General features: G+C 49.7%; 1 protein-coding gene and 1 long non-coding RNA gene across 4 annotated transcripts in view; both read right to left on the bottom strand.

Moving 5' to 3' along the window:
- Positions 1–20,120, bottom strand: part of LOC132475459 (calcium/calmodulin-dependent protein kinase type II delta chain-like) — a 45,769-nt gene that overhangs the window by 17,393 nt on the left and 8,256 nt on the right. For all 3 annotated transcript variants that reach the window (XM_060076611.1, XM_060076612.1, XM_060076613.1), the window contains exons 3-13: positions 17,630–17,689; positions 15,931–15,985; positions 13,940–14,005; positions 13,646–13,718; positions 12,314–12,416; positions 9,860–9,943; positions 8,077–8,171; positions 7,347–7,469; positions 7,079–7,162; positions 5,728–5,770; positions 4,195–4,235 (exon numbers count right to left, since the gene is read on the bottom strand). In XM_060076611.1, coding sequence (XP_059932594.1) covers positions 4,195–4,235; positions 5,728–5,770; positions 7,079–7,162; positions 7,347–7,469; positions 8,077–8,171; positions 9,860–9,943; positions 12,314–12,416; positions 13,646–13,718; positions 13,940–14,005; positions 15,931–15,985; positions 17,630–17,689 — 827 coding nt within the window. The remainder of the gene's footprint in view (positions 1–4,194; positions 4,236–5,727; positions 5,771–7,078; positions 7,163–7,346; positions 7,470–8,076; positions 8,172–9,859; positions 9,944–12,313; positions 12,417–13,645; positions 13,719–13,939; positions 14,006–15,930; positions 15,986–17,629; positions 17,690–20,120) is intronic.
- Positions 1,183–4,184, bottom strand: LOC132475461 (uncharacterized). The gene is made up of 2 exons (XR_009529920.1): positions 2,856–4,184; positions 1,183–2,682 (listed from the first exon to the last, which is right to left on the bottom strand). It is a non-coding gene; the product is annotated as an uncharacterized LOC132475461 (long non-coding RNA).

Consider the following 20,120-nt stretch of genomic DNA (forward strand, 5'->3'; position numbering starts at 1 on the left):
CGGCTCTGTCCCCACGTCTGGATGACTTTGTAAAGTCTTTGGCCTCCTCACAGTAACAGCGTCTTAGAATTGCAAATATTGCTTCTGGAAAACCACTTCCAAGAAGAAGATTTTTCAAAGCTTGTGTCAAAGTTAACTGTGTGTCAATTTGAAACATCTATTATTTTAAAAGGTCCCATTATCAATTAGCACACAGGGATTGTTGTTTAGCAACATTTCAGCCACCCTTGTGTTGGCGTGGGAACAGAGCCGGTAACGTGAGGACATGGAACACCAGGTTCCTGGTACAGAGGACGGGCGTGAACAGAACCATCTGAACCAGTAATACGACATTGTTCTCTACCAACATCCACACTTGCAACACCAAACACTTCAGATCTTCAATTCTGACCACGCTCTGAAGAAACATTAGCCTGGAAATCCAGACCCACATCTAGAAAGCTGTAGGGTCTGGCAACCAGTAATGAAAATGGCCCAACTCGAGGGGCGGCACCAAGCATGCATTTGAAAATATCACTGCACGCAATTGGATAACACTACGACCAATCAGAAGAATACAAGGGGTGTCGTATCCAGACAGCGGAGCTAACCAATAGATAAGACTCTTGCCGTATCCGGTGGGTAAAACAGCAATGCTTTTGGCCCTCCCATATCAGATACACCGATGTGATTGGTTAATGTTTGGATCCAGGTGAATCGGGGAGTGAGTATATTGCTCGTTCCCAGAGTGACTCGCTGAGCAAATTCAAATTGTGCTCTGGATTTTTTGGGTAAAGAAACATCTCAAAGCACGTCATAAAACGAGAAGAAATGACCAATCAAAAACACACAGGAGCACCGAACCAAACGATGTGATGATTTTCAGAACAGAAGACTAGACCAAGAGTCTAGACTCTAGACCAAGGGTTAGGCTCTAGACCAGGGGTTAGGCTCTAGACCAAGGGTTAGGCTCTAGACCAGGGGTTAGGCTCTAGACCAAGGGTTAGGCTCTAGACCAAGGGTTAGGCTCTAGATCAGGGGTTAGGCTCTAGACCAGGGGTTAGGCTCTAGACCAGGGGTTAGACTCTAGACCAGGCATCTCCAAACGGCGGACCGCGGTCCGGGTCCGGGCCAAGTGACGTTCCTAGACGGACCCATGACCAATTAATAAAAAAAAAATATATATATATATATATATATATATTTCTTTCTTTATGATTTCACTATACAAAGCATGATTACGTTAGTGAAATCATTTCTCACTGAAATACAAATTGAAAAGTAGAATAGTCTGTTGTACAGCATAAAAACAGCAAAAAGCAATGATCTTCACAGAGCGAAGATCATGCACTCACCGAACTCCCCCCCTCCCTCCGTCTGCCACGGCATGTGCGTTATAGCGTCACTCAAATAATAGCCAATCAAATTTTATGTTTACCGGAAGAGCGATTTGGAATGAGAAAATGGCTTGCTCGAAAATAAGGAAAGTTGACCCCGAATACAGACATTTTAATGATGAATGGACTGACCAATACATGTTCATTCTCCCGCAAGGCAGTACAAAACCTTTGTTGTGTCTTTTATGTGTTGAAACCGTGGCGCTGATAAAAAGTGGGAACATTAAGCAGCATTACGAATCCAAACACAGATCCTTCGAGGAAAAGTATCCCCAGAAGTCAGAAGTAAGAGCGTGGAAAATATCCGAGCTGAGAGCTCAGTATGAGAGGTCTACGCGTGTCTTCACACACTCATTTACAGGCCAGCAACGTGCAAATGAATGCTCACTTAAGATTGCATGGATTTTGGGGCAACATAAAAAAACTTTCAGTGACACTACTGTTGTGAAGGAGTGCTTGAACGCCGCTGCCGAGAATTTACTTGAAGGTAAACAAAGGGATGAATTGTGTGAAAAACTAAAGCAAATCCCAATGTGAGCTGCAACGACAACAAGAAAACCCGAAATGTTATCAGATGACACACTGTCACAGCTTCATGTGGCTGTTCAGAGTGCCCCATCCTTAGCCATTGATGAGTCTTCAGATGTAACGGATAATGCCCAGCTTTTGGTTTATGTGCGATTGTTTCATCAAGACAAGAAAGAGATCTGTGAGGACCTGTTGGGTCTAACACCACTTGAGACACTGTTTTGCTTACTTGAAATGAAGGCCTAATAGTCTTTTTTGAGTTTATTTGAAATGTAGGCCTGGTGTACCTGTTTTGCTTGCTTGAAATGTAGGCCTAAATGCACTTTGTGTTTATTTGAAGTGTAGGCCTAGTGTTCCTGTTCTGCTTACTTCACATGTAGGCCTTATGCACTTTTTTATGTTTACTTGAATTGCAGGCCTAATGTACTGTACCTGTTTTGTTTACTTGAAATATTAATATGCGTTACTTTGTCTTACTAGTTTTTCATGGTTAAAAGTAAGCTATTTGGAAATGGAAAATAAATACACCTGAAATTATAAGGTAATATGCCGTGTTGATTGTATTTGACAAAAGAAGGCTATTATGACGTGGTATGTTCGGACCTTTCTTGGAAGGAATTTTTAGTAACTGGACCTTGTTAAATTTTAATAGAAGACCCCTGCTCTAGACCAAGGGTTAAACTCTAGACCAGGGGTTAGACTCTAGACCAAGGGTTAGGCTCTAGACCAGGGGTTAGACTCTAGACCAAGGGTTCGACTCTAGACCAAGGGTTAGACTCTAGACCAGGGGTTAGACTCTAGACCAAGAGTCTAGACTCTAGACCAAGGGTTTGACTCTAGACCAAGGGTCTAGGCCAAGGGTTAGACTGTAGACCAAGGGTTAGACTCTAGACCAGGGGCTAGACTCTAGACCAAGAGTCTAGACTCTAGACCAAGGGTTTGACTCTAGACCAAGGGTTAGACTCTAGACCAAGGGTTAGACTTTAGACCAGGGGTTAGGGTCTAGAGTCAAGACCAGGGGTTAGGCTCTAGACCGAGGGTCTAGACCAAGGGTTAGACTCTAGACCAAGGGTTTGACTTTAGACCAGGGGTTAGACTCTAGACCAAGGGTCTAGACCAAGGGTTAGGCTCTAGACCAGGGGTTAGACTCTAGACCAAGGGTTAGACTCTAGACCAAGGGTTAGACTCTAGACCAAGGGTTAGACTTTAGACCAGGGGTTAGGCTCTAGACCAAGGGTTAGACTCTAAACCAAGGGTCTAGACCAAGGGTTAGGCTCTAGACCAGGGGTTAGGCTCTAGACCAAGGGTCTAGACCAAGGGTTAGACTCTAGACCAGGGGTTAGGCTCTAGACCAGGGGTTAGACTCTAAACCAAGGGTCTAGACCAAGGGTTAGGCTCTAGACCAGGGGTTAGGCTCTAGACCGAGGGCCTAGAGTAGAATAGTCCAACAGAAGAATCTAGACCAAGGGTTAGACTAATAGTCCAACAGAAGAATCTAGACCAAGGGCTCAGAACACAAAAGTTCAGCCCACGGGTTCTAGATCATGTTCAGCAAACGCGTGTTGAAGGGCAGCAGAAGTGGAAGGCTTTACTCTCCAGCTCCGTGGAGACGTGGGGGTGGGCAGTTGTGATGGGGACCAGGTGGTCTGCTGTGATGTCGCCTTCCACGGGGACAGACACCCTTCAACTACAGGAAGGGCGCTTGGTGGAGAAGTGGGGGGGCGGTTAGCAGACGACGCCGAACAGTAAGTACAGGAGGGGTTATAACTCAAACCGGGTTAAGTGAGACAGACAGGGGTTCAGACAAAGAGACAGACAGGGTTCAGTCAGAGAGACAGACAAGGGTCTGGCCTGTCCTATCCCTGTTGCCTCCAGTTCTAGAGCCGTCTGGCCTGCTCTCCCTCCTCACCAAGAGAGACACAGGAGGCTGGGGGTCACTTACTCACCTACACAAGGTTCTGCTCAGGACCAATCAGAACATACTGTGAGGACCAATAGGAACACACTCTGAGGACCAATAGGAATGTTCTCCGGAAGACCAATAGGGACATACTGTGAGGACCAATAGGAACACACTCTAAGGACCAATAGGAATGTTCTCCTGAGGACCAATGGGGACGTTCTCCTGAGGACCAATAGGAACATTCTCCTGAGGACCAATAGGAACATTCTCCTGAGGACCAATGGGAACGTAGTCCGGAGGGCCAATAGGAACGCTTTCCTGAGGACCAATAGGAACGTTCTCCTTAGGTCCAATAGGAACATACTGTGAGGACCAATAGGAACCTACCTTGACACCCTCTGCCTTCTTGTTCAGGAGGGTCTTGGTAGCTATGGAGACAAAGACGAGGAGCATGTCAGTTGGAATGGAGCCGGCAGTTTAGAGGACAGAATCACAGAAACACTGAAAGAGGTGGAGAAACACTAGTGACCACGAGAGGTGGAGTCATCACAGCCTCCGCCAGCGTGCAGGGACCGGGTTATTGAGGTCATGCTCTCCTCTCCTTCTAGGAGCGTCTGGTGTGTGTGGAGCTCTGTCTGGGTGGTGTGTGTGGAGCTCTGTCTGGGTGGTGTGTGTGTGTGTGTGTGTGTGTGTGTGTGTGTGTGTGTGTGTGTGTGTGTGTGTGTGTGTGTGTGTGTGTGTGTGTGTGTGTGTGTGTGTGTGTGTGTGTGTGTGTGTGTGTGTGTGTGTGTGTGTGTGAGCCTCTGTCTGTCAGGTGTGTGTGGAGCTCTGTCTGGGTGGTGTGTGGGGCTCTGTCTGGGTGGTGTGTGTGGAGCTCTGTCTGGGTGGTGTGTGTGGAGCTCTGTCTGGGTGGTGTGTGGAGCTCTGTCTGGGTGGTGTGTGTGGGGCTCTGTCTGGGTGGTGTGTGTGGAGCTCTGTCTGGGTGGTGTGTGTGGAGCTCTGTCTGGGTGGTGTGTGTGGAGCTCTGTCTGGGTGGTGTGTGGAGCTCTGTCTGGGTGGTGTGTGTGGAGCTCTGTCTGGGTGGTGTGTGAGGCTCTGTCTGGGTGGTGTGTGGAGCTCTGTCTGGGTGGTGTGTGGAGCTCTGTCTGGGTGGTGTGTGTGGAGCTCTGTCTGGGTGGTGTGTGACCCTCTGTCTGGGTGGTGTGTGACCCTCTGTCTGGGTGGTGTGTGGGGCTCTGTCTGGGTGGTGTGTGGGGCTCTGTCTGGGTGGTGTGTGTGGAGCTCTGTCTGGGTGGTGTGTGTGGAGCTCTGTCTGGGTGGTGAGTGGAGCTCTGTCTGGGTGGTGTGTGTGGGGCTCTGTCTGGGTGGTGTGTGTGTGGCTCTGTCTGGGTGGTGTGTGGAGCTCTGTCTGGGTGGTGTGTGTGTGGGGCTCTGTCTGGGTGGTGTGTGGAGCTCTGTCTGGGTGGTGTGTGTGGAGCTCTGTCTGGGTGGTGTGTGTGGGGCTCTGTCTGGGTGGTGTGTGTGGAGCTCTGTCTGGGTGGTGTGTGTGGAGCTCTGTCTGGGTGGTGAGTGGAGCTCTGTCTGGGTGGTGTGTGTGGAGCTCTGTCTGGGTGGTGTGTGTGGAGCTCTGTCTGGGTGGTGTGTGTGGGGCTCTGTCTGGGTGGTGTGTGTGGGGCTCTGTCTGGGTGGTGTGTGTGGAGCTCTGTCTGGGTGGTGAGTGGGGCTCTGTCTGGGTGGTGTGTGTGGAGCTCTGTCTGGGTGGTGTGTGTGGAGCTCTGTCTGGGTGGTGTGTGTGTGGGGGGCTCTGTCTGGGTGGTGTGTGTGGGGCTCTGTCTGGGTGGTGTTGATGGGGTTAATCTTCTGGGACCCTTAGAGAATGAGGGTCTGTCGCTACATCTCTCAGCGGGGGGTGGCACCTACCTGGGAAGCTCCGTGTGGCCAACATGGTGGTCAGGATGGCACCCTGCGGACCAGAGCAGAACCAGCTTGAACACAACATCGCCATACTGCCATTCTGCCCTACTATACTGCCATACTACAATACTATACTGCAATACTGCAAAACTATACTGCCATACTACCATACTATACTGCCATTCTGCCCTACTATACTGCCATACTACCATACTATACTGCAATACTGCAAAACTATACTGCCATACTACCAAACTATGCTGCCATTCTGCCCTACTATACTGCCATACTACCATACTATACTGCAATACTGCAAAACTATACTGCCATACTACCAAACTATGCTGCCATACTATACTGCCATTCTGCCATACTATACTGCCATACTACCATACTATACTGCCATACTACCAAACTATGCTGCCATACTATACTGCCATACTACCATACTATACTGCAATACTGCAAAACTATACTGCCATACTACCAAACTATACTGCCATACTACCAAACTATGCTGCCATACTATACTGCCATACTACCATACTATACTGCAATACTGCAAAACTATACTGCCATACTACCATACTATACTGCAATACTGCCAAACTATACTGCCATACTACCAAACTATGCTGCCATACTATACTGCCATTCTGCCATACTATACTGCCATACCATTCTGCCAAAGTGCCAAACTTTACTGCCATACTGCCAAACTATACTGCCATACTATACTGCCATACTATACTGCAATACTGCCAAAAACCGCGAGCCGGGCAAACAGTTTGATATGCCCGTCCACAAGCCGGGCATATCAAACTGTATGTTGCCCTGCCTCTCGGTGATTATTCCTTACATACTGCCAAACTATACTGGCATACTGCCATACTATACTGCCATACTGCCAAACTATACTGCCATACTGCCAAACTATACTGCCATACTATACTGCCATACTGCCAAACTATACTGCCATTATGCTATACTGCTATACTATACTGCCATACAGCCATACTATACTGCCATACTATACTGCCAAACTATACTGCCATTATGCTATACTGCTATACTGCCATACTGCTATACTGCAGTGGTTAGGGTTAGGGTGAGGGTTACAGCTCAGGAGCAGTGTAGTCTGGTCATTATTTATTTCCTTTCAGACATGAGGGGCCGAGGTGTTCAGTGGGCCGAGGCTGTCTGACGCCAGCGGCCCCGCCCCACCACGGCCCACGTCCTGGTCCTGTGCTGTCCCCTCGCTCTCCCACACCTTCCTGTCTAACTCCTCATGAATAAGAATCTAGAGGACACGCCCCCCACACTGGAGGACCCCCCCCACGCTGGAGGACACGCCCACCTTCAGTTTTCTCCGGGCGTTGAACTTCTTCAGGCATTCGACGGTCTCCTGTCGGTGCATCATGGAGGCCACCGTGGAGCGTTGCTACGGATACAGAAAGGCGTTCAGAATGACACCGCACGCAAACGGAAGTGTTTAGAGAGTGTGTGTGTGTGTGTGTGTGTGTGTGTGTGTGTGTGTGTGTGTGTGTGTGTGTGTGTGTGTGTGTGTGTGTGTGTGTGTGTGTGTGTGTGTGTGTGTGTGTGTGTGCGTGTGTGTGCGTGCGTACACAGATCCAGGGGTGTTTGAGTGCGTCCGTGGCGCAGACGCGCTTCCCCGGGTTGATGGTCAGCAGCTTGTTGATCAGATCCTTCGCCTCCGGGGTCACCGTGTCCCACTCAGGAGAGGGGAACTACACACACACACACACACTCAGTTCATCCCTATCCCTGACTCTAGTGGCTGTGAATGTGTGGAATGTGTGCGTGTGTGTGTGTGTGTGTTAGTGTGTGTTGGAGCAATAATGGGAATATGGCGATAATGGAATGGAAAGAATAATACTTGTTATAACTCTGGTTACATTGAGTTTGTATTCTGTCTGGCTCCCCCCGCAGGTCAGTTCTATTATTAGATTCATTCATCTGATGAAGGGATTTAATTCACCTGCTGGAATGTGACACAAACGAGAGTGAGACGGGGAAGTGGGACAGCTTTTTGACCGCAAATGTTTGTTGAAAAGTATAATCATCAAGACGAGTCATTTTTGTTAGAAGCTTTATTTAATAAAGTTTCTTTGTTTAAACTCTGAATCAGATTGCCTTACTTTGGTTTTGGATTGCGCGTCGTCCACCCCACTCCTAGAGTGGCTTCAACTCTCGGCAAAAATGCCACTATAATGTGCATGCATGTATGTATGCATGCATGTATGTCTGTGCGTATGTATGCATGTGTGTATGCGTGTGTGTGTTCACGTGTGTGTGCGTGTGTGTATGCGTGCGCATGTGCATGCGTGTCCTCACATCATACGCTCCAGCCTTGATCTGCTGGTAGAGTCTGTGCTGATCCTCATCCCAGAAGGGGGGGTAGCCAACCAGCAGAATGTACAGGATCACCCCTACACAAACACACACACACAGTCATAAAGGCTCAACACTTTATAATGATGGTAAGGGGGAATCTAAAACATTCATCACAATGTTAATGCTGGGATCAGGAATGTGTGTTAATGTGAGGGTCAGTATGTTAATGTGAGGGTCAGTATGTTAATGTGAGGGTCAGTATGTTAATGTGAGGGTCAGTATGTTAATGTGAGGGTCAGTATGTTAATGTGAGGGTCAGTATGTTAATATGAGGGTCAGTATGTTAATGTGAGGGTCAGTATGTTAATGTGAGGGTCAGTATGTTAATGTGAGGGTCAGTATGTTAATGTGAGGGTCAGTATGTTAATGTGAGGGTCAGTATGTTAATGTGAGGGTCAGTATGTTAATGTGAGGGTCAGTATGTTAATGTGAGGGTCAGTATGTTAATGTGAGGGTCAGTATGTTAATATGAGGGTCAGTATGTTAATGTGAGGGTCAGTATGTTAATGTGAGGGTCAGTATGTTAATGTGAGGGTCAGTAGGTGCGTTTCCATCCCCCTGATTTTATGAGAACTTTGAAGTATCGAATCAGTAAACGGTGATGGAAACACCAAAATTTGCATAAAAATCCTCTAATTCGCAGCAAAGTTTATCCGCTCACTTAAGGTGGTTTTTGAGAAATGCGAAAGAGAGTAAATTCGCAAAATGGGAGCTGGAAACACACTTTTCGAAACAGCTGTGACGTAGGGAGCTTTGAACACACAGGACTGACAGTCTTTCCGATTTCCGCATAACGACCGGCCATAGCAACCCTGCCGACATCGACGTGTAACGTCATCAGCCTATTGTGCTCTCCCATACGTAAGGCACTCTACGTCGTCCTCGTATTTCCCTTGCTACCGCTGTGTACATTGTAATTTCTCTATTTCTTCGTCTACGGATTGAAGTTAAAATAGCCAATGATAATTTCACTGAAAGAACAGTTATGACCTGCCCAAGGGAAACCAATTGCTGCTGAATTCCTCTCTCCATGTTTGTTGTTTGTTGATACTCTTCTCTATTGGCGGACTAACCGCTTTTTGTTACATTTGTTACAGCTTTTCTATTTCTACCATTTATTACAGCCACGTGTCGGCATACATTTTTTGCCTACAGCGCCACCTCCAGGCAGAGCTAGGGTAGTTACCCGCTCCAACCACTTGATGGAAACGCACCTAAATCGAATTACTCTTTTGCAAACTTTCTAAAGATTCGCAATGTTATGTTAGGGTCACTATGTTAATGTTATGTTAGGGTCAGTATGGTAATGTTAATGTTATGCTAGGGTCAGAATGGTAATGTTAATGTAATGTTAGGGTCAGTATGTTAATGTTATGTTAGGGTCAGTATGGTAATGTTAATGTTACGTTAGGGTCAGTATGGCAATGTTAATGTAATGATAGGGTCAGTATGGTAATGTCAATGTTTTGTTAGGGTCAGTATGGTAATGGTAATGTTATGTTAGCGTCAGTATGGTAATGTTAATGTTATGCTAGGGTCAGTATGGTAATGTCAATGTTTTGTTAGGGTCAGTATGTTATTGTTACGTTAGGGTCAGTATGGTAATGTTAATGTTACGTTAGGGTCATTATGGTAATGTTAATGTTATGCTAGGGTCAGTATGGTAATGTTAATGTTATGCTAGGGTCAGTATGGTAACGTTAATGTTATGTACGGTTCTCACCGCAGGCCCACATGTCCACTGGTTTCCCGTACGGATCTTTCCTCAGCACCTCTGGGGAAAGATACCCGGGTGTGCCAGCAAACCCTGCAGCGTGCACACACACACACACACACACACACACACACACACACACACACACACACACACACACACACACACACACACACACACACACACACACACACACACACACACAAATTTAATTAAATCTGTTTGACCTGTCTCTTAAAAAAAGATTTGTATAGCTGTAGGGAAACTATTCCATACCATAATACCAGAGTAAAGACCTAGTAGGACCCCCAACACCCAGTCTAGGACCCCCTACACCTAGAGTAGGACCCCCTCCACCTAGAGTAGGACCCCTACACCCAGAGTAAGACCAGGACCCCCTACACCTAGAGTAGGACCCCCTAGACCCAGAGTAAGACCAGGACCCCCTAAACCTAGAGTAGGACCAGGACCCCCTACACCTAGAGTAGCACTAGGACCCCCTACACCTAGAGTAGGACCCCGGACACCTAGAGTAGGACCCCCTACACCCAGAGTAGGACCCCCTCCACCCAGAGTAGGACTAGGCCCCCCTATACCTAGAGTAGGACCCCCTACACCTAGAGTAGCACTAGGACCCCCAACACCTAGAGTAGGACCCCCTACACCCAGAGTAAGACTAGGACCCCCTACACCTAAAGTAGGACCCCCTACACCTAGAGTAGGACTAGGACCCCCTACACCCAGAGTAGGACCCCCTAAACCCAGAGTAGCACTAGGACCCCCTACACCTAGAGTAGCACTAGGACCCCCTACACCTAGAGTAGGACCCCTGACACCTAGAGTAGGACCCCCTCCACCCAGAGTAGGACCCCCTCCACCCAGAGTAGGACTAGGCCCCCCTATACCTAGAGTAGGACCCCCTACACCTAGAGTAGCACTAGGACCCCCTACACCCAGAGTAGGACCCCCTAAACCTAGAGTAGCACTAGGACCCCCTGCACCCAGAGTAAGACTAGGACCCCCTACACCTAGAGTAGGACCCCCTACACCCAGAGTAGGACCCCCTACACCTAGAGTAGGACTAGGACCCCCTACACCTAGAGTTGGACTAGGACCCCCTACACCTAGAGTAGGACCCCCTACACCTAGAGTAGGACCTAGACCCCCTACACCTAGAGTAGGACTAGGACCCCCTACACCTAGAGTAGGACTAGGACCCCCTACACCTAGAGTAGGACTAGGACCCCCTACACCCAGAGTAGGACTTGGACCCCCTACACCCAGAGTAGGACCAGGACCCCCTACACCTAGAGTAGGACTAGGACCCCCTACACCTAGAGTAGGACTAGGACCCCCTACACCTAGAGTAGCACTAGGACCCCCTGCACCCAGAGTAAGACTAGGACCCCCTACACCTAGAGTAGGACCCCCTACACCCAGAGTAGGACCCCCTACACCTAGAGTAGGACTAGGACCCCCTACACCTAGAGTTGGACTAGGACCCCCTACACCTAGAGTAGGACCCCCTACACCTAGAGTAGGACCTAGACCCCCTACACCTAGAGTAGGACTAGGACCCCCTACACCTAGAGTAGGACTAGGACCCCCTACACCTAGAGTAGGACTAGGACCCCCTACACCCAGAGTAGGACTTGGACCCCCTACACCCAGAGTAGGACCAGGACCCCCTACACCTAGAGTAGGACCCCCTACACCTAGAGTAGGACCCCTACACCCAGAGTAGGACTAGGACCCCCTACACCCAGAGTAGGACTAGGACCCCCTACACCTAAAGTAGGACCCCCTACACCTAGAGTAGGACCCCTATACCCAGAGTAAGACCAGGACCCCCTACACCTAGAGTAGGACCCCCTACACCTAGAGTAGGACCCCTACACCCAGAGTAGGACTAGGACCCCCTACACCCAGAGTAGGACCAGGACCCCCTACACCTAGAGTAGGACCCCCTACACCTAGAGTAGGACCCCTACACCCAGAGTAGGACTAGGACCCCCTACACCTAGAGTAGGACTAGGACCCCCTACACCTAGAGTAGGACCCCCTACACCTAGAGTAGCACTAGGACCCCCTACACCTAGAGTAGCACTAGGACCCCCTACATCTAGAGTAGGACCCCCTACACACAGAGTAGGACCCCCTCCACCCAGAGTAGGACCTCCTACACCCAGAGTAGGACCTCCTACACCTAGAGTAGGACCTGGACCCCCTCCACCCAGAGTAGGACCCCCTACAGCTAGAGTAGGACCTGGACCCCCTACAGCTAGAGTAGGACCTGGACCCCCTCCACCCAGAGTAGGACCCCCTACACCTAGAGTAGGACCTGGACCCCCTCCACCCAGAGTAGGACCCCCTACACCTAGAGTAGGACCCCCTACAACTAGAGTAGGACCTGGACCCCCTCCACCCAGAGTAGGACCCCCTCCTAGCCCTACCAGGACTCACCGAACCAGGCCTGCTGCTCGCTCTGCACCTCGATGGCCAGGCCGAAGTCGGCCAGTTTCACCGCCGCTCCCTTCAGCTTGCTGGCCAGGAGCAGGTTCTCCGGCTGGGGGGGGCAGACACATTAGGGCCAGTGGGACCAGTGGGACCGGTGGGGCCAGTAGGACCAGTAGGACCAGTGTGACCGGTGGGGCCAGTAGGACCAGTGGGACCGTTGGGGCCGGTGGGGCCAGTAGGACCAGTGGGACCGTTGGGGCCAGTAGGACCAGTAGGACCAGTGGGACCAGTAGGACCAGTGGGACCATTGGGACCGGTAGGACCAGTAGGACCAGTGGGACCATTGGGACCGATAGGACCAGTGGGACCAGTAGGACCAGTAGGACCAGTAGGACCGGTAGGACAAGTAGGACAAGTAGGACCAATGGGACCGGTGGGGCCAGTAGGACCAGTGGGACCAGTGGGACCGGTAGGACCAGTAGGACCATTGGGACCATTGGGACCAGTGGGACCAGTAGGACCAATGGGACTAGTGGGACCAGTAGGACCAGTAGGACCAGTAGGGCCGATGGTTCCTCAGGTTCATCTCAGAGCCTCATTTGGTTCTCAAATGAGCGGCAGGAGGCGGTTCCCTTCAACGGCCGCCGGCTGCCGTCCAGATCCTTCAACAATGCTGGAGGATCCAATCCAATCCTTATAGTAGGCCCCCAGAGGCCTACTGTAGGGCCCAGAGGCCTACTGTAGGCCCCCAGAGGCCTACTGTAGGGCCCCAAAGGCGTACTGTAGGACCCCAAAGGCCTACTGTAGGCCCCCAGAGGCCTACTGTAGGGCCCAGAGGCCTACTGTAGGGCCCCAAAGGCCTACTGTAGGGCCCCAGAGGCCTACTGTAGGGCCCCAAAGGCCTACTGTAGGGCCCCAAAGGCCTACTGTAGGGCCCCAGAGGCCTACTGTAGGGCCCCAGAGGCCTACTGTAGGGCCTTACAGGCCTACTATAGGGCCTTACAGGCCTACTGTAGGGCCTTAGAGGTCTACTGTAGGGCCCCATAGGCCTACAGTAGATCTCTGGGGCCTACAGTAGGCCTCTGGGTCCTACAGTAGCCTGTAGGCCTTCTGTAGGGCCTTAGAGGTCTACTGTAGGGCCTTAGAGGCCTACTGTAGGGCCCCAGAGGCCTACCGTAGGGCCTTAGAGGTCTACTGTAGGGCCTTAGAAGCCTACTATAGGCCCCCAGAGATCTACTGTAAGTTGGAGGGAGGGTTAGCGGGGGGGCAGATGTCAGCGGGGGGAGGCTCAGCGGGAGTCAGAGGTCGGCGAGGGCGTCTCCCAGGGCGTGTCCCTACCTTAAGGTCTCGGTGGACCACGCCCATCTGGTGGCAGTGCAGCACGGCCTCCAGGATCTGCTGGATGCAGTGGCTGCAGAGAAACAGCAGGGGGCGAAACCAGGCAGTGAGCCGCCCACTGGGGAGACATGGGGGGAGAGGGAGAGAGGAGGGGTGTGTGTGTGTGTGTGTGTGTGTGTGTGTGTGTGTGTGTGTGTGTGTGTGTGTGTGTGTGTGTGTGTGTGTGTGTGTGTGTGTGTGTGTGTGTGTGTGTGTGTGTGTGTGTGTGTGTGTGTGTGTCTGTGCGTGTGAGACCTGGCATCTGCTTCGCTGTAGTACTCCCTAGCAACGATGTCTTCAAACAGCTCACCTCCGGTAACTCTGGAGAACCAGGAACAGAAGAACCATGAGTGTCGTGTTCAACCAAGAAAGTAGTTCAAGTAGTTCAATCCGGATCGCTTTTAACTCTCTTTATTTGCTAAATATTTCGGTATGGTAACTATGAAGCAAAAGGAGGGGAATTGTATTCAACACGCGCGTGGAGCGACATCTATCTTCTATCCCCGGGGCTACCAACGGAGCTGCCATGTGTTCCTGACCCCCTTCTGACTCCCGCTCCGCATTTGTATCAAGTAGGCGTGGCCTATGTGACGTATTGGCTCCGGCTTCCGGCTTGCGTCTTAAAGATCCTGCCTTCTGTGGCTGGAGTAGTAATTGCAGCTTGCATGTTGGGTCCTGCTCCCCTTGTGGCTATGTATAGTAATTACAGCTTATATGTTTGATCCTGCTCCCATGTGGCTATGTGAGGGTAATGCAGCTTCTGTGTTCAATCCTGCTTCCTTGTGGCCATGTTGGGGCAGCTTATGTGCTTAAAATACGTAACATGAGACAAACTGAAGAACCATGAGGTCGAACAGAAGAACCATGAGACGAACAGAAGAACCATGAGACGAACAGAAGAACCATGAGACGAAATGAAGAATCATGAGATGAACAGAAGAACCATCAGACGGACTGACGAACCATGAGACAAACAGAAGAACCATGAGGCGAAGACAAGAACCATGAGACGAACAGAAGAACCATGAGACGAACTGAACAGAAGAACCATCAGAAGGACAGAAGAACCATGAGACGAACAGAAGAACCATGAGACGAAATGAAGAATCATGAGATGAACAGAAGAACCATCAGACGGACTGACGAACCATGAGACAAACAGAAGAACCATGAGGCGAAGACAAGAACCATGAGACGAACAGAACCATGAGGCGAAGACAAGAACCATGAGACGAACAGAAGAACCATGAGACGAACTGAACAGAAGAACCATCAGAAGGACAGAAGAACCATGAGACGAACAGAAGAACCATGAGACGAACAGAAGTAACATGAGATGAACAGAAGAACCATCAGATGTGGGTGGGTGGTGTTAGGGTGAGGTGGGTGGTGTTAGGGTGGTGTTAGGGTGAGGTGGGTGTTGTTAGGGTGAGGTGGGTGGTGTTAGGGTGAGGTGGGTGGTGTTAGGGTGAGGTGGGTGGTGTTAGGGTGGTGTTAGGGTGAGGTCCAGACCCTCTGAGGTCCAGACCCAGGTTCTGCTCCGGGTTCCACTTTACTTTCTCTTCCTCAAATGCTTCCTGTTTTGATAATTAGAAGAGTGGTCAGCTGATCTGAACAGCCTGGTCAGCTGATCTGAACAGCCTGGGGAGCTGATCTGAACAGCCTGGGGAGCTGATCTGAACAGCCTGGTCAGCTGATCTGAACAGCCTGGTCAGCTGATCTGAACAGCCTGGTCAGCTGATCTGAACAGTCTGGTCAGCTGAACTGAACAGCCTGGTCAGCTGATCTGAACAGCCTGGTCAGCTGATCTGAACAGCCTGGTCAGCTGATCTGAACAGCCTGGGGAGCTGATCTGAACAGCCTGGGGAGCTGATCTGAACAGCCTGGTCAGCTGATCTGAACAGCCTGGTCAGCTGATCTGAACAGCCTGGTCAGCTGATCTGAACAGTCTGGTCAGCTGAACTGAACAGCCTGGTCAGCTGATCTGAACAGCCTGGTCAGCTGATCTGAACAGCCTGGTCAGCTGATCTGAACAGCCTGGTCAGCTGATCTGAACAGCCTGGTCAGCTGTTGATAATTAGGCTGACTGTTTCAAGAGGAACGGGAACACAGGCTGCAGATACCTCATAGAGGATGAAGGTTGTAATACCTGAAGAGCCACTTACCTGACGGCCTTCAGAACCGCCGACAGGCCCGCTATAAGGAACACTGATGCTCCGAAGTTCATGAATAAATCAATAACTCACAAATCAAAGATCAGGTAGTGGAAGCCCTCCTCTGATATGCTGTCGTGGAGTCTTACTGTGGACAGAAAGAGAGACCGGTTCAGTATCATGGCCCTCCTCTGATAGTCTCTCTGTGGACAGAAAGAGAGACCGGTTCAGTATCATGGCCCTCCTCTGATAGTCTCTCTGTGGACAGAAAGAGAGACCGGTTCAGTATCATGGCCCTCCTCTGATAGTCTCTCTGTGGACAGAAAGAGAGACCGGTTCAGTATCATGGCCCTCCTCTGATAGTCTCTCTGTGGACAGAAAGAGAGACCGGTTCAGTATCATGGCCCTCCTCTGATAGTCTCTCTGTGGACAGAAAGAGAGACCGGTTCAGTATCATGGCCCTCCTCTGATAGTCTCTCTGTGGACAGAAAGAGAGACCGGTTCAGTATCATGGCCCTCCTCTGATAGTCTCTCTGTGGACAGAAAGAGAGACCGGTTCAGTATCATGGCCCTCCTCTGATAGTCTCTCTGTGGACAGAAAGAGAGACCGGTTCAGTATCATGGCCCTCCTCTGATAGTCTCTCTGTGGACAGAAAGAGAGACCGGTTCAGTATCATGGCCCTCCTCTGATAGTCTCTCTGTGGACAGAAAGAGAGACCGGTTCAGTATCATGGCCCTCCTCTGATAGTCTCTCTGTGGACAGAAAGAGAGACCGGTTCAGTATCATGGCCCTCCTCTGATAGTCTCTCTGTGGACAGAAAGAGAGACCGGTTCAGAATCATGGCCCTCCTCTGATAGTCTCTCTGTGGACAGAAAGAGAGACCGGTTCAGTATCATGGCCCTCCTCTGATAGTCTCTCTGTGGACAGAAAGAGAGACCGGTTCAGTATCATGGCCCTCCTCTGATAGTCTCTCTGTGGACAGAAAGAGAGACCGGTTCAGTATCATGGCCCTCCTCTGATAGTCTCTCTGTGGACAGAAAGAGAGACCGGTTCAGTATCATGGCCCTCCTCTGATAGTCTCTCTGTGGACAGAAAGAGAGACCGGTTCAGTATCATGGCCCTCCTCTGATAGTCTCTCTGTGGACAGAAAGAGAGACCGGTTCAGTATCATGGCCCTCCTCTGATAGTCTCTCTGTGGACAGAAAGAGAGACCGGTTCAGTATCATGGCCCTCCTCTGATAGTCTCTCTGTGGACAGAAAGAGAGACCGGTTCAGTATCATGGCCCTCCTCTGATAGTCTCTCTGTGGACAGAAAGAGAGACCGGTTCAGTATCATGGCCCTCCTCTGATAGTCTCTCTGTGGACAGAAAGAGAGACCGGTTCAGTATCATGGCCCTCCTCTGATAGTCTCTCTGTGGACAGAAAGAGAGACCGGTTCAGCAGAGACAAGAGACAGAAAGACAAGAGACGGAGAGAGAGAGACGAGGGGAGGGGGGGGGGGGGGGGGGGGACTCTACCGCCGGTGAGATTCACCCGGCTGGGTGAGCGGCACAGGGGAGACGTATCAAGATCCGTTTATAGGACCGATTATGGGATGAATATATGAGAAGCGCGAGAGCGAGAGATAATAGAATCAGAGAAAGATAAATCTAAATTATATGTAGGAATATATTCATCAACTTATCAATTTGTTACATCTACTTATATTAACGTATATATTTCTGTTAATTCCCATGCTTGATTATATTTAATGCCGATAAAGTTTGTCTGAAATACAGAATATAATCTCACCGATGTTGGCGTGTTTCAGAAGGCGGCAGATCCGGGCCTCTCTCTCAAGCTTCTGGTGATCTACACACACACACACACACACACACACACACACACACACACACACACACACACACACACACACACACACACACACACACACACACACACACACACACACACACACACACACACACACACACACACACACACACACACACATTCACGTGTTGATGTCATTTAGGAGAGGCTTGGATCCACAGAGTTAGTGGTGAGAACCATGAACACTGGAACTACAACCAGTTAGTGAGAACCATGAACACTGAAACTACAACCAGTTAGTGAGAACCATGGACACTGGAACTACAACCAGTTAGTGAGAACCATGAACACTGGAACTAAAACCAGTTAGTGAGAACCATGAACACTGGAACTACAACCAGTTAGTGAGAACCATGGACACTGGAACTACAACCAGTTAGTGAGAACCATGGACACTGGAACTACAACCAGTTAGTGAGAACCATGGACACTGGAACTACAACCAGTTAGTGAGAACCATGGACACTGGAACTACAACCAGTTAGTGAGAACCATGGACACTGGAACTACAACCAGTTAGTGAGAACCATGGACACTGGAACTACAACCAGTTAGTGAGAACCATGGACACTGGAACTACAACCAGTTAGTGAGAACCATGGACACTGGAACAAGCCTTTAATTCCTTTCGAAGAAAACTCTTGCTCAAAGTTGTTGCAGCAAAGATGTGAAATACTATCAAATGTATTATTTAAACCAGTATGAATATCACCGTATATGTATAAACATTACCAGGCTATAGAATATCACGCTGCAACAACTTGCTCCGCCGTCCGGCAGCCTCTCACTCCACAACACTCAAACTGTCCACGTTGCAACCAAGTCGAAGCCCCCCCCCCCCCCCCCCCCCCCATACTGTAGGTTATGAACTGTAGACATGTATAGGTTATGTACTGTAGACATGTATAGGTTATGTACTGTAGACATGTATAGGTTATGTACTGTAGACATGTATAGGATATGGACTGTAGACATGTATAGGTTATGTACTGTAGACATGTATAGGATATGGACTGTAGACATGTATAGGTTATGTACTGTAGACATGTATAGGTTATGTACTGTTGACATGTATACAGTATGTTATGCAGTGTAGACAGGTATAGGTTATGTACTGTAGACATGTATACAGTATGTTATGTACTGTAGACAGGTATAGGTTATGTACTGTAGACATGTATAGGTTATGTACTATAGACATGTATACAGTATGTTATGTATTGTAGACATGTTTAGACTTTTACAGCATAAAGATAAACCACAGGATGAAGTCATTGGTTGTTAAATGATGCCTAGGACTCTTTGGGGTCTCCATGGTGACGGGGACATCTAAATAATCATGCCTCCTTGTGGTCCTGAATAATCACAAACTCGTACTTCTGTCATCTGAAGAGATCTGGGTAAATTTTGGAGGAAGAACAGAACAAGAAGTCTGAGGAGGAAGGCGTTCCACTTCCTCATCACGTGATGCAGCCTGTTTCCTCCTCCTCCACCTACCTACCTCCTCAGTGAACCCTTTGGTCTGCGGACAGCTGTCTCAGATTCTGACGTAAGCAGCGCCTACTGCCATCACAAACCATGACCAAGCTGAGCTCTGCTGCTCAGAACAGATCCACCAGGCTGAGGTCCTCAGAACAGATCCTCAAGGCTGAGGTCCTCAGAACAGATCCACCAGGCTGAGCTGAGGTCCTCAGAACAGATCCTCAAGGCTGAGGTCCTCAGAACAGATCCTCAAGGCTGAGGTCCTCAGAACAGATCCTCAAGGCTGAGGTCCTCAGAACAGATCCTCAAGGCTGAGGTCCTCAGAACAGATCCACCAGGCTGAGCTGAGGTCCTCAGAACAGATCCTCAAGGCTGAGGTCCTCAGAACAGATCCTCAAGGCTGAGGTCCTCAGAACAGATCCTCAAGGCTGAGGTCCTCAGAACAGATCCTCAAGGCTGAGGTCCTCAGAACAGATCCACCAGGCTGAGCTGAGGTCCTCAGAACAGATCCTCCAGGCTGAGCTGAGGTCCTCAGAACAGATCCTCAAGGCTGAGGTCCTCAGAACAGATCCTCCAGGCTGAGCTGAGCTGTGGTTGTTTCTCTTGTCCACTGAGCCAGAGTCCTACATGAGAACCAGCTAATCTACTGAAAGACAGTTAAGAGATTAGGGGGCTCTGGTAATAACTATTTAAAAAGAGATGAAGTGACTTTTTAAACTATTAGTAAAAGTAGAGTGGGACAGAAGTGAAGGAACAGGACATAGTAACGCGATTGGCCTGGAGGCAGGAGAAGTCAAAGTGACACAGATCTTGTGAGGAGCGGGACAAAGCGACGTGATTGGCTGTGAAGCTAGCATATTTCCCAGACCCTGAGGACCCGGGAGAGGCCCGTCTCAGAAACCAGGACAGCAGCTATTTCCAACACCGC

The sequence above is a fragment of the Gadus macrocephalus genome, chromosome 17, assembly GCF_031168955.1.
Source record: "Gadus macrocephalus chromosome 17, ASM3116895v1".
Taxonomy (NCBI): domain Eukaryota; kingdom Metazoa; phylum Chordata; class Actinopteri; order Gadiformes; family Gadidae; genus Gadus; species Gadus macrocephalus.